The 12,200-nt window shown below is 36.4% G+C and overlaps 1 protein-coding gene across 1 annotated transcript; it reads left to right on the top strand.

Moving 5' to 3' along the window:
* The first annotated feature begins 2,155 nt into the window (after positions 1 to 2,155).
* Positions 2,156 to 10,279, top strand: LOC114366554 (protein big brother). Its single transcript, XM_028323472.1, has 3 exons — positions 2,156 to 2,385; positions 5,458 to 5,637; positions 9,042 to 10,279. Exons 1-3 carry the CDS (start codon positions 2,212 to 2,214, stop codon positions 9,390 to 9,392), a joined length of 705 nt encoding a protein of 234 aa, XP_028179273.1. The 5' UTR covers positions 2,156 to 2,211; the 3' UTR covers positions 9,393 to 10,279.
* The last annotated feature ends 1,921 nt before the right edge of the window (positions 10,280 to 12,200 follow it).

Here is a 12,200-nt window from a genome sequence, read left to right as displayed (position 1 = left end):
ATATATCTGTAAGACTTTTTGTAAAACCGTTTGTACAATTGTTTGTTGTCCCTAATAAAATAAAATAAAATAAAATAAAAAATATTGGTTTTCTGCTTGGAATCAGTCTGATGTCGCAGTCGGTTCTTTATGGTATCAGTGACAACTCAGCCTTATTTCTCGAATTGAGGATCTCATAAATAGCAGAAGAAATCAATAAAAAGTAATGGCTGTGACTTTAATGAACCGACCTATAGACATAGAGTCAAAAATCGGAGTGTTGAAAGAACGGTTTTGCATTCGATCAATCAATTTGAAATCAGATATGAAAAATAACAGCGCTAATATCATACGTGGTTGGGAGAATATTTTATCACTTTGGAGCCTGCTGTGAGTCCAGAGCGCCGCCGTGTCGACAGCCAGCCTCCTCCAAGATCAAACGCCACGGTCGCGCGACACGTGCCCACCACCCTCGTTAGCAAATACGTGACTATTTCAAACGGTTTTTGTCCTCATTTAGAGTTTATATTATGCGATTGTGAATCTAACTCTAGAAAATTGTAAGATCTCTTCTATTAATTTACTTATAACAAAACCCCGGTCGCTCTCACAGTCATGAATGGTAATGTAAGTACAGTGTAATAAAGGCAAAAACAAAAACACTGAAAACATTGAAAACCTTATTAAGGAGGTACAAAGCCGATTGATGACTAAGATTTTTTAAGTTTTTCATAAAAAGCTTAAAGTTTATTCTTCGTTGCTTTTTAAGCTTTTTCTGTTTCTGTAAACTACAAGTAAACAGATAAATGAATGTAGCTATTAATTTTCTGATGGTGTCGATTTGAACTGAAGTTTCAGATCCAATATCGTCATTTGACTAGTTTGATGCTTCATTTACATCATTTTGACCTTAAAAATAGTGAGTGATACTTAGTCGTCCTGAAAATAGAAAATAAGTAGTGCCAGCCTGACGACGAATATTAATTTTACAACAACGTTATTTAAATGCTCTGAAACTTGAAATTCTGCTTTATCAAAAAAAAATCACTGATAACTTTTTTAAAGTAGGAAATTCTTGAAGCTTAGAGAAAAAGCTTTATTTTCATTTTTCATTTAATAATTTCATAGAACTGTAATAACTAGTCACTGTCTTTAGGTATCCTTGGTATACTGAGATCTATGGCTTTTACAGTAGTGGACACTATCAATTCGACATGTCATGTTAATAAGCCTTTTTTATCGATCGTGCACATAAAATACTTCCTTCTTAAACTTATCTGCGTAACTCAATACGGTTTCGCTGCCTTAACTAACAGTTTCCGTAACAAAACATAACAATGCCAACACTTCGAGTGGCCCTTATCAGCAGCCGATCGCTGGATACTGATACATTTGACGCACTCCTCGCGTTTATTGTTAAACGGGACACATTAAAGTGCCGGCTCTTAGATCATTAGGCGTATCAGTCTTCTGCCCAACCTTTAAAGGATGGCTTATCTGCATGCTGTATGAAACGATCTGTGCCATTCATTTAGCGTCAATTATAGGAGATTCTAAATAACAAATGAAATGTTTCGATAGTGGATAACATAGTAGACAGACGAAGAAATGCTTTTTGAACAAATCAAAGAGAAATATTAATGTAGGTACTTACCTAAAAGCAAAATGATAGTCCGAATTGGTAGAGGGACTACTGTATCAGCAACGTCACGTCTGAAAGTAAAATGGGCACGTTTAAACCCTAAAGTCGTAACGGATCTCCCTTATTATTATTTTTTATCTTACAATTACATTTAAGTATATTAATAAATGCAGCTTTTATGCCTGACAAAAATATCACGTTTCATTCGTTTTATCGAATCCTGGGATCGTGTTCCCCTCTCAAACATGTCCAAAGGCATATATCTGGCAACAAAGGAACAAAGCCCTGATACAAGTACATAAAACACTCGAAATATCAGATGAGGATAATGCCCATCATTATACATTCATGTGCTTTGTCATTTACAGTATTTATTTTGAAATGTGTCGAGGGGGGAAAACCCTCTTTTCGGTCGAAAGCTCCCGAAAGCGTTCAGGGAGGCGGCGGGCGGCACTGCGGGCCCGCGCGATTGGTCCCGCGAGCCCCCTCCATAGCGCGACTCCGCCCTAATGGAAATTCTCCCCGGCCGTCAGCGCGACGCTTATTCAGTACCCGAATGTCGTGGCGACAGGTAGTCGTGTCGTGGTGTTATGCACGCAATGAGTGATCCTACGGCTTTGGCTGGCATGTTACCTTTTGATTCCATTGGACTGTACGAGCAACCTAAACCGAGATTTATTTTCAAAATGCCGCGAGTGGTGCCTGACCAAAAAGCAAAATTCGAATCCGATGATCTCTTCAAAAGGCTGAGCAGGGAAAGCGAGGTACGTAGTAAACATACATTTATATTCTAAGCCCTAACAATGAAAGGCAAATAATACAATAATAGTTTAATTTAGCATGACAAGGAAAATTTTATTATTAATTACGTCACCACTCTTGTTTCCTTTTAGCCAAATGAATCTTGATTAGCCATTTGAACGCCAGCTTAAACGTACGGTTTAAGTAATTAATATCACATTTACTTAAAATATTGAAAACGTAACATTAAACTGGATGCTTATTAAACGATAGTTTAACCGATTCCGTCATTGCAATCAACATCTAAAAGGAAATGGGAGTTTGTGTCTTTTTATTTTTTTGAGGTGCACGATATTAACTGCACACTGCATATTCGATACTTACGTATGTACTTAAAACCAGCCGTACCTACGCATCACTTGATACACTTTTTTCTGTAAGTAGATAAGGTAAGTGCCCCCTACTTCGGTATATTAAGGCTCTTACGACTTTAACATTTTATTTAAAAATAACCAAGCATGATATCAGTATGAAAGCTTTTGTATGCTAAACTTTGGTCATTTGACAGTAAGTTAATACATAATTTATAGTTATATAGTTTGAACTTTTTTTTATATTAATTGTTCTGCGGACCTCTTGTTTGGATCCTGTTTCGTGACAAAATTTTGCTCTGTTTCTAAGTTCGTGAACTCATGTCCCCTATTTCGGGATAAGGTTTTATGCATTTATGCTAATTTATCTTAAAATTGGTCATATATGTGAACTTCAAACTCGTGTCATATAAATTCTAGTGAACGAAACATATACCGAATTTAGGTCACGAGAAACTTAAATAAATGCATTATTTGTTTCATAACTTACATTTAAATTATCATAAATAATTATTTAAAAACCAAGCATCAAAATGTTATCCATAATATCCTTGAATCGGTAGTGTCACGAAATAGGGGACACACGAAAAATAATATGTACGCTATTTCGTGAGTCAATTAATCGCAATTTTAAAGGAATTCTACGTTTTCATATAACTTTTTTCTAAGCCAAATCAATTGTCAAGGAACACATGAAACCACTATTACAAGTTTTATTTAAATGGACGTTCCTTCGCCTTTTTATAAGCTTAAGAAGTTGGAGCGCTAACCTTACGGTGAGAGCAACCTTTGCAAGCCGCACGGCTGTTTTTGGCTCTCTGAGAGTTTGAAGCTTCGTATTACTCTCATTTTTGGCGCCACAATGCTGGTACTTGGTTTTTTAGATAGCTTAAATAATAGAGTTTTTGCAGTAATGAAGAATTTTTATAAATAATATTCCATTTGCTTATTATTTGAGCTAGAAAAAAAACTTACGAACTTACGTACTATCACGAACTAGTAGCCGTTTACCTTATTATGGTGTGTTAATTAAAAAACAAATAGATTACTTACTTGTTTCATTTCTGCAAAATCATGGTCAACACCAAAACATTTGTGGTTGGTTGCCGTCACCAACTGGTTACAGTAAGTTGCGAAGCTTTTGTAGTTTTCTAGTAGCGCCTTTATTTTAGTTTTTAATCACAGTTATCACACCCGGTTTCCCAATTGGCCCCCTAAAAAGAAAACCACTACTGAAAAGTTTTCCGATTTTCTCAACGCTTAAATTCTTTAGGCCAGGAAAATACATCTATAGAGACGGCTATACAGATTTTAAATAAAACTAGTCTAAAAGTTTCTGCATCGAAATGCTGTAGAAAGATTGCTAGTTCGATTCCCGTGGAGCTTTAAAATTGTGGTGAACCTACTCTTAAGACTTACCTAACACAGCATAATATTTAGTTTACTTAGGTACCTACTTACTGCGAAATTAACGAGGATGCAAGTAATTTGTAAATAGAAAATTAGTAGAAATCTATGAAAAGAAAGTAGATTTTACATAATTGGACCTAGTTCTGAAACTGTCCTAAAAACTCTAGAATTCCATATAGATATGAAGATGCACGACATTCAAACGCTAATGACAGCCAAAGCCATGGTGATTTAATTTAAAACAAATAGGTATTTCCGATTTAATTTTCAAGGCGTATGATCTGAAATACACCATTATAACCGGTGCTTTTTGTATGGAATTTGACAGATTTTTTACGTTTGTCAAAATTTTAGTAAGATGGTGCAACTCAGCCCTAATTATGAAACTGTTTTACCGAAGAACCAGACTTTTCAGGAGTTCATTCCAAAATTAGTAAAACAAATTGCAAAATCACCGTCGTAATTGATCCCAGTAACTAATTTTATACTATGCATTCCATAAATATGTCCTACTTCATCACGTCACTTTTAGGTATACTAAAATACATAAAAATTGCTTAACTGTTAGGAAAATCTCGTCATACTCTCTTGCGGAATTCCAAAGTCACATACACGCTAACCCTTAAAAACAACCTTCTAGATAGTAACTGTTCAATATGAGCAGTAATCTGCTTAGCTTTTATTGCATCCAATAACTATCTGTAATTGCAATTTCAAGTCTGTTTCAGAAGATTTCAGATTTTCAGTGTTTAAAAAAATATTTTACCCTGCATTCAAATTATGACACAAAAACAGACAACTTTTTTATATTCAACACCGAAGAAGCCCTTGGCCTGCATCTCTTCTGATGAAAAGTGATGATTAGGCCAAAGGTGGAAGCGAACTTCACCCGAAATCCTCAATCACAGAGATATTACTGTAACTATAGTGTAGAGTCACATTTACTGTGCCTTACTATATTGGAAAAGTTCTGAAACGTGGGATTTAATGAGATTCTTCTTCGTCTTTTATAAGTATGGTTGACGCTTTAGCAAGGATGGGTCTCCTGGGGTCGGCTTATCCGGCACTAGAAGACTAGGATCCCTCTCACCTGTGGGTGCCGAATTAAGTGCATGCACTTAATTCACCTATAATGCATAGTGCCTATTTTTGCGGATGATAGGGAATAAAGATGAAAGGAAGCACAAAAGATCACAATGGGATGACGTACACTCGGTGCACTACGTTTAGGCGTGGCCCTGCACTAGATAAGATAGGTAGATGATGTTTCTTCAAGCTCCACCAAACCTAACACCAAAATGTTGTTTGCTGCAGGTGCGGTACACTGGGTACCGCGACAGGCCGCCAGAGGAGCGGCAGATGCGCTTCACTAGCGGCTGCCGCGAGGGGCACACGGAAATCGCCTTCACGGCCACCGGCACCAACTTACAGCTGGTGTTCGACCACTCGCCATACAACAACCGCGGCTGCGACTTCCAGAAGGAGAACGGCAAGGTAAAGAACTTAGCAAGCTTTGAGTTTTAGTATTAGTAGAACACATACGAGCAACCAAGATAATCTATACTAATATCTGTCTGTCTGTCTCTCTTTCACGCCTAAACCATTGAACCGATTTTGATAAAATTTGGCATATAGATAGTTTGAGTCCCGGGAAAGGACATAGGATAGTTTTTATCCTGGTTTTTGAAACAGGGACGCGCGCGATAAAGTTTTTCTGTGGCAGACAAAATTCCACGCGGGTGAAGCCGCGGGAGGAAAGCTAGTCAACAATAACTTTAAACTAGACATTATTATTGCTACTAATTGAGTGGAACTTATTATTAAATATTTTGTTCAGTTATAATAACCCAACTTTTAAATGAGGAAAAACATAAATATTATAATTAAACACTGTCGGCCATCATATAAAATCAGTCTATTAGTCTGGAGAAACAAAATGCAGGTACAAAGAATTTCAGTAATCTTTCAACACGTTGCCTTTTTTATCTGCAATTTAGATATTTATTTTATAACGTCCCTCAATTAGTCTTTAATTAGGTAAGTTACTTAGGAAAACCGAAGTCCTAACTCCGAGGTACATTTATAGTTAAGTATACCAATTAATATCGAAAAAGATAGGTCCATTCATCAAGCTCATCTACATGCAGTTCTAATCTTTTTTATCATTACCACCTAATGATAATTTGAAGGTTTATGAATAAATCTGTGAGTCCAAGTTGGTTCTGGCTTAATGGTCGCAATTCGTCACTTTCCGAAGGCGCGTCATCAACGGCCGCTGCTTCCGGTCCACATTTCTATGTCCAAAATTAAGACATAAACAACTTTGAAGCCGCATATGAAAAAGTACAAAGCGTAACACCGCGCATAACGCGTCGGTCACGCGCCCGCTGGCCTAATACAATGCTCAAGTGAATGACATCTTCTCTACCCGGACGATTATTGTGAATCACCAATGTGCCGCATGCGATAGAGCATGGTAATGCATTAATTTTCAGTTTATTATCCTTATTGTTTTAGTACATTCACACTAACAGTTGCGTACTTATTAATTGGCATACAAACAAACGCAATGTATTAATTAATTCCAATAAAAACATGTCCCAAAAACGTTTTCAAGTAGCTTAGCTTTCCTAATTTCAATATGATTACAATTATACTTTCTTCCTTCCTCTTTACCTTCTCTTTTATTTGTCCTTAAAACTATTAGCCCAACTAATTAATTCGCAAAATTTTCAGGCCGCAACAATTTTAATAGTTCAGAGTTTAATTATGCATAATTTTCAGGGAATTTTACTTAGGTAACATGAAAATGTAAAGCTCTAACGATATGAAGTCGAAACAAAATAAGTATTGTAAATTGACGTTAGTCGTGTGCAGAAATTCTGACTGAGCCCTCTCTTATCTACTAGTTATGCCAAATACTCGTACATTATGTACACAACTGAAAAAAACCGTCCCTTGAAAAATCTCTTTATTGCCAATAGAGTTCCATGCATAAGTTACAGTTAGTTGAATCCATTTGATCGTGTTTTATTGAATTTAGCCCCCTTCGCAGTCGGCCGGCCGCCTGCTGCGCCTCTGTATGAATACTTATATTTATTTACACTCGGTTCATTTAACTACGCGCTTGAGAGTGCTCTCGAGCCCCTGTCTGGATGTCTTATTTTAATAACGGCTTCCTACATTCAGATTGACTTTTTTTAAATTGAATTCTGTTTAGAATATTTCAGCAAGTAGTTTTTGTGATGATTTTTCAAGACATGGTTAGATAGGATTATCGGATGTAATATTGGTAGACCTATTGTAAAATAATATCAACAAGTCGTGACTCTAATAATTTAACTTTGAAATGTAGGCTTCACTACTATGCACAATTTTAAAGTTAAACGTCTTGAAAATCTTGGATATTATTTAAGATAGTTAATGTTACTTGTGAATAATTTACTACAATCACGAATAAAATATTCATGAATAATATAAAAAACGCAATTAAGATTTATAGTGTTCGTTTATTGCTACAAACATTTTCAATTCCGACTTTATTGAATGTTCCACTTGAGAGCATCATGTCATGTTCGTCCCAGGACAGCTTAGGGCGAGGGGCAGAATGTTTCCCTTTAATCGATACAGGAAAAGCGCGTTTTCCATTGGAGGGTTGTAGTTCCCGCCCAGACAAAATGGCCGCCATTTTCCCTTTGCCTGCTTTTCACTTCTAATTATAAATCTCTGCAGAAGAGAGCTTTTGGAGCTTTCGTTTTTTACTACTGATTTTGATTTTAATCTCAATATTATCAAACTACGAGTATAGTGATGAACATTGAACATACTTACTTAATTAGTATGGAAGCTGGAAACATTGAATTTTCGGATAGTTCCCATTTATTCTGTAACCTATTATTGGTACTGTTTGAAAGAGCTCGTCAAGCACTTTCAGGATCAGTAACCAGTTTTTCGATATCTTGTATAGTTTAGAAATAATCGAGTGAGATCACTTATCGTTTCCACCCTGTATATCTATAGATTGCGAAGGTTATCTTGCATTTTAAAATTTCCACATCCGAAACCAACCAACAATGTGTGGCTGGTGGCTTCAAAAGGTTCAGAGAAAGGTTGTAATTAGCAAAATTGCATCCTTGACGAGTGTCTGCCACAATTTGGGTGTGTTTGGAGCGGATGTCGGAACAAAGCAGCACGCGATGGCGCGCCGCCTGCCTTCTGTCGCCGCAGACGGCGCTGGCGATGCAGATTCAAACAATAATTAGGTTACTACTTATTTTAAAGCTTAAAATAATTCTTTGGAAACAGAAGCCATGACTTCCCAGACTTCATCACTTCTCAGACAGTCTAATGCTGCATAATATGGGAAATAAAGAACTGTTACCTACTATCAATTTTGTTTTTTCTATGCAATTGAAGTTAAAATCATGATTACCTACTTACCGTGTATTTTATATTAAGTTTACGTTTGTGAAACCAAAACACTTTTAATGATCTACGATGACTACGATCTACCTAATTTTAAGTTTTATCACATCAAGAATTTAAACTTTTTTGCAATTTTGAATTTATCTAAGTAATCTAACTTATCGTAACTTCGAGAGATCATAAATCACCTAACGGATGAATAACCGTCCACGTCAATATTGCTATGGACTGTTTCTGTAAAACATGTGATTTCACAAAAAAAGGTCCGTCCATTCCTCGCCACCTACGGTGCCCTAATTTTTTGTTTGGGCTTGCGTTGACCTTTTTTCTCAAGTCGACTGCTTGCTTTCATCCCTCATTTCTGGCAATTTTACAACGCTCCAATAAATTAATAGCTCACTGGCTCTTAAAATTTATGGGTCTATTTTAAACGTGCGTTTATATTGGCAATAATTGTATTTTATTGTTATCAGGTGCACATAGTGTCGCGGTTCATAATGAACGGGGTGTGCGTGAGATGGCGCGGCTGGATAGACTTGGAGCGTCTGGATGGTGCAGGGTGCTTGGAGCTGGACGAGGAGCGCGCGGCGATCGAGGACGCGGCGTTGCGCGAGCAGATTGAGAGGTACAACCAGCGGCTGCGGGACTTCGAGGACAAGCAGCGCGCGTACCGCGAGCACGGGGATGAGTTGCGCGCACATTCGCACGCGCACGCGCAGCGCTGCCACCCGCCGCGCGCGCCTCACGCCTCCCATCCTGCGCATCCACACCCGCCGCACCCCGTCCACATAAAGCCGCACTCGCAGGGTGCTCTCATCTCCTAGATAGATCATCCTGTGATACATTGCACGTTGGCACATAGCGCGGAAGATCACCTGTCAATGTGACTGCAATGTTTACTAATGGATTCGCCGCGACTTACGTTTAAGCTCTGCCACGGAACTTCTTTGCCCACTGGATCCTAATAAGATTTAGGGGCATCAAAAAATCTTTGATAACTTTGAACCTAGATACTCATAAAAACCTAATCATCATTACCAACTGTAAGTAGTAGGTATACAAACTTCTATTACTGATTTTCTCTTCTTTTCAATTTAAGAGCTTTATCGAGCTTTCATTGTTGCTTATAATGCAAGATCAACTTAACTTGTTGATTAGCAGGGAAAACAGTAATTTGCAACTTTGATTTGATATTTAACAACCTACGTCATTTTTAAAAACACGGTGATTGGTTATTTAGTTTAAATCAGCTTATGCCAATGACATTTTCACCAAAATGGAAAAACCACACCTAATAGATGATAATTTTTATACTTATATCTTAGTAAGTACTATACAGTAATATCGTAATAACTGTAGATTGTACTTATTGCAATGTTAGTTTTAAGTAACTGTTATAAAGTGAGAAAACTTAGATCAAATTATTAATAAACCTTTATCTAAAAACTTATTGTATATCTGTCTCTACTCGTAATATGATCCTGAATGTAAAGTTTATACAAATAAGTCTACTTACCTAAGTGAGAAAAATAAACTCTGTCATAACCAAAAACCTAATTGATCAAGAACTCCAAAGAAGAATCTTGTAAGTAAGTAGGTGTTTAATGTTTTAATGTATCAAACACATTGGTTACTGAATAGACTACATTAATTGTAATCTGATAAATACCACTTCAATATTATTATGTCTTCATTCGTATATTTACCTAACATTATGTTAGAACGAAACTTATACAATAGTACCACTGTACCATGTCTCAAAATCTTAATAATGAATAAGTAATTTCTTCCCTACTTACGAGTATTAATTGGTATTTATATGATCATTAAAATTATTTCGTACGCAATCGTTATATTATTTTCGTCATAATTATGTTCTTGTTTAACTTGTAAGACGTGTTATTTATTTTTAAGTTGACTTTATAATAGGTTCTAAATGATTGTGATAGTAATGTAAATAAATCTTTATGATATTTTACTTGCCGTAGTTTTATTTTTCTTTCAAGAACCAGCGACTAATTCTGCCCTCTACTTTTCCACCACTACCAACGGCAAGTGCTACAAGTTTGGCTTGCATAGTGCATCTTTTAAAATAGACTATACTTACTTAAGTATGTGCATATTTTCACATCTATCCGATTTATAACTGCAATCAAAAAATCGTTTGGTAATAAAAATTTGGTTAATAATAACTAACAAGGTTAAATACCTACTCGTAGATAAACATTTTTGATGGACAGAATCTATAACCTTTGTTGTAAATTAAGTACAATTTAGATAATTTAAGCAGCATAATATTAAGTAATACATATAAATAATACTAAAGCTCCTTAAATTCTTTCTTAGCATGTACAGTAAAATCAACAACTGAAAACCTACCTACATAGGTACTCGTAATGATTCAGGAAAATTGAAATTCAAATTACTAAAAAGAAAACTTATTCTGAAAAAGCTCTCGTAGTGCTTTTGTTTAATTAGCTACGATTCCATATTAAAATAATTATTCTATTCGGTTACCTGTTAAAGTTTAGGGTCGATCATTCTTTTGCCGTTACAAAATTAAGGGTAATTAGGTGCCGATGCCCGGTTACATTATACGGCACAAACGAACAGTGAGCGTCAGATCTAAGCACGCGCGCAGCACCTGTGCCTGGCTGCGCCCGCGCCGCCCCTCGCCGCCCTCGCTCATTATACGCAATTTAGCCGACTAAAGGAAATGTTCACATTCATGCTCGTTGAACACAACTCATGCCTGATTGCCCCTACTAAACACAGGGAAATTAAATGCAACGCTGTTACTGTTGTAATGACCACCCGATATATTATTTAGGAGGAAGGAACTATCGCTGTAATTTCCCACCAGATAAGTAATTTCTAATAGCTAATGTTTATGTTATAATTAGGAACAAGTAGGTTTAGAAAATAACAAATGTAAGTAATACAGCTAACATTTCATTTTTAGGTAAGTTTGGTAAAACTCGAGCTTTTAAGCCCTTTTCCATATTTCCACTTCATAAATAATACTCGTATCCTACAGGACTACCCAAACCCATATGCCAGTTGCGGGTTCGATTCCTGCACAATACAAACATATCTGTTTGTCAATTTGGGCACATTTGGGCGTCATTAAGTAGATACTTAGGCATGTTACTGATGCAATGTAGTGAAAAAGTTTCTGTACCTATGTTAATTGTTAATTAACATTAGTACGGTACATTATTGCATGGTTTTCTTGATTAGGACATCATTTAACCATTTGTTTACCAGATTTATATAATACCTACTAATGTAATAGCAGCCGTTTTATGTAAGTAAGAGATAGGTAGAGATTTAGGAATTACTTATACTCGCACAAAAGTCCACATTTTATAGATAGGTACTAATAATCTCCTTCCTTATATCTTACTTTGTATGCCTTTAGCTAAGGTTACAGTTTATGCGGAACTGAGCATTAGGAAGATGTTATCGCAGGTCTTATTGTGACACACGGCACCTTGACGGTCAAATTTGAGCAGGTACCTCCTTTATTGGACATCATCTCAGATCGATGCCAGCAAAAAACTTGGACTTGTATAAGGCAAAATCGGGGAATTTTATCCAGATCGTGTACACAATGAACCCGTGATTTATCG

Source organism: Ostrinia furnacalis, unplaced genomic scaffold, assembly GCF_004193835.3.
Source record: "Ostrinia furnacalis isolate ACB-3 unplaced genomic scaffold, ASM419383v2 OfSCF0069, whole genome shotgun sequence".
Taxonomy (NCBI): Eukaryota; Metazoa; Arthropoda; class Insecta; order Lepidoptera; family Crambidae; genus Ostrinia; species Ostrinia furnacalis.
The sequence above is the reverse complement of the archived record's forward strand: the minus strand, read 5'-3'. Positions and strand labels throughout refer to the sequence as shown.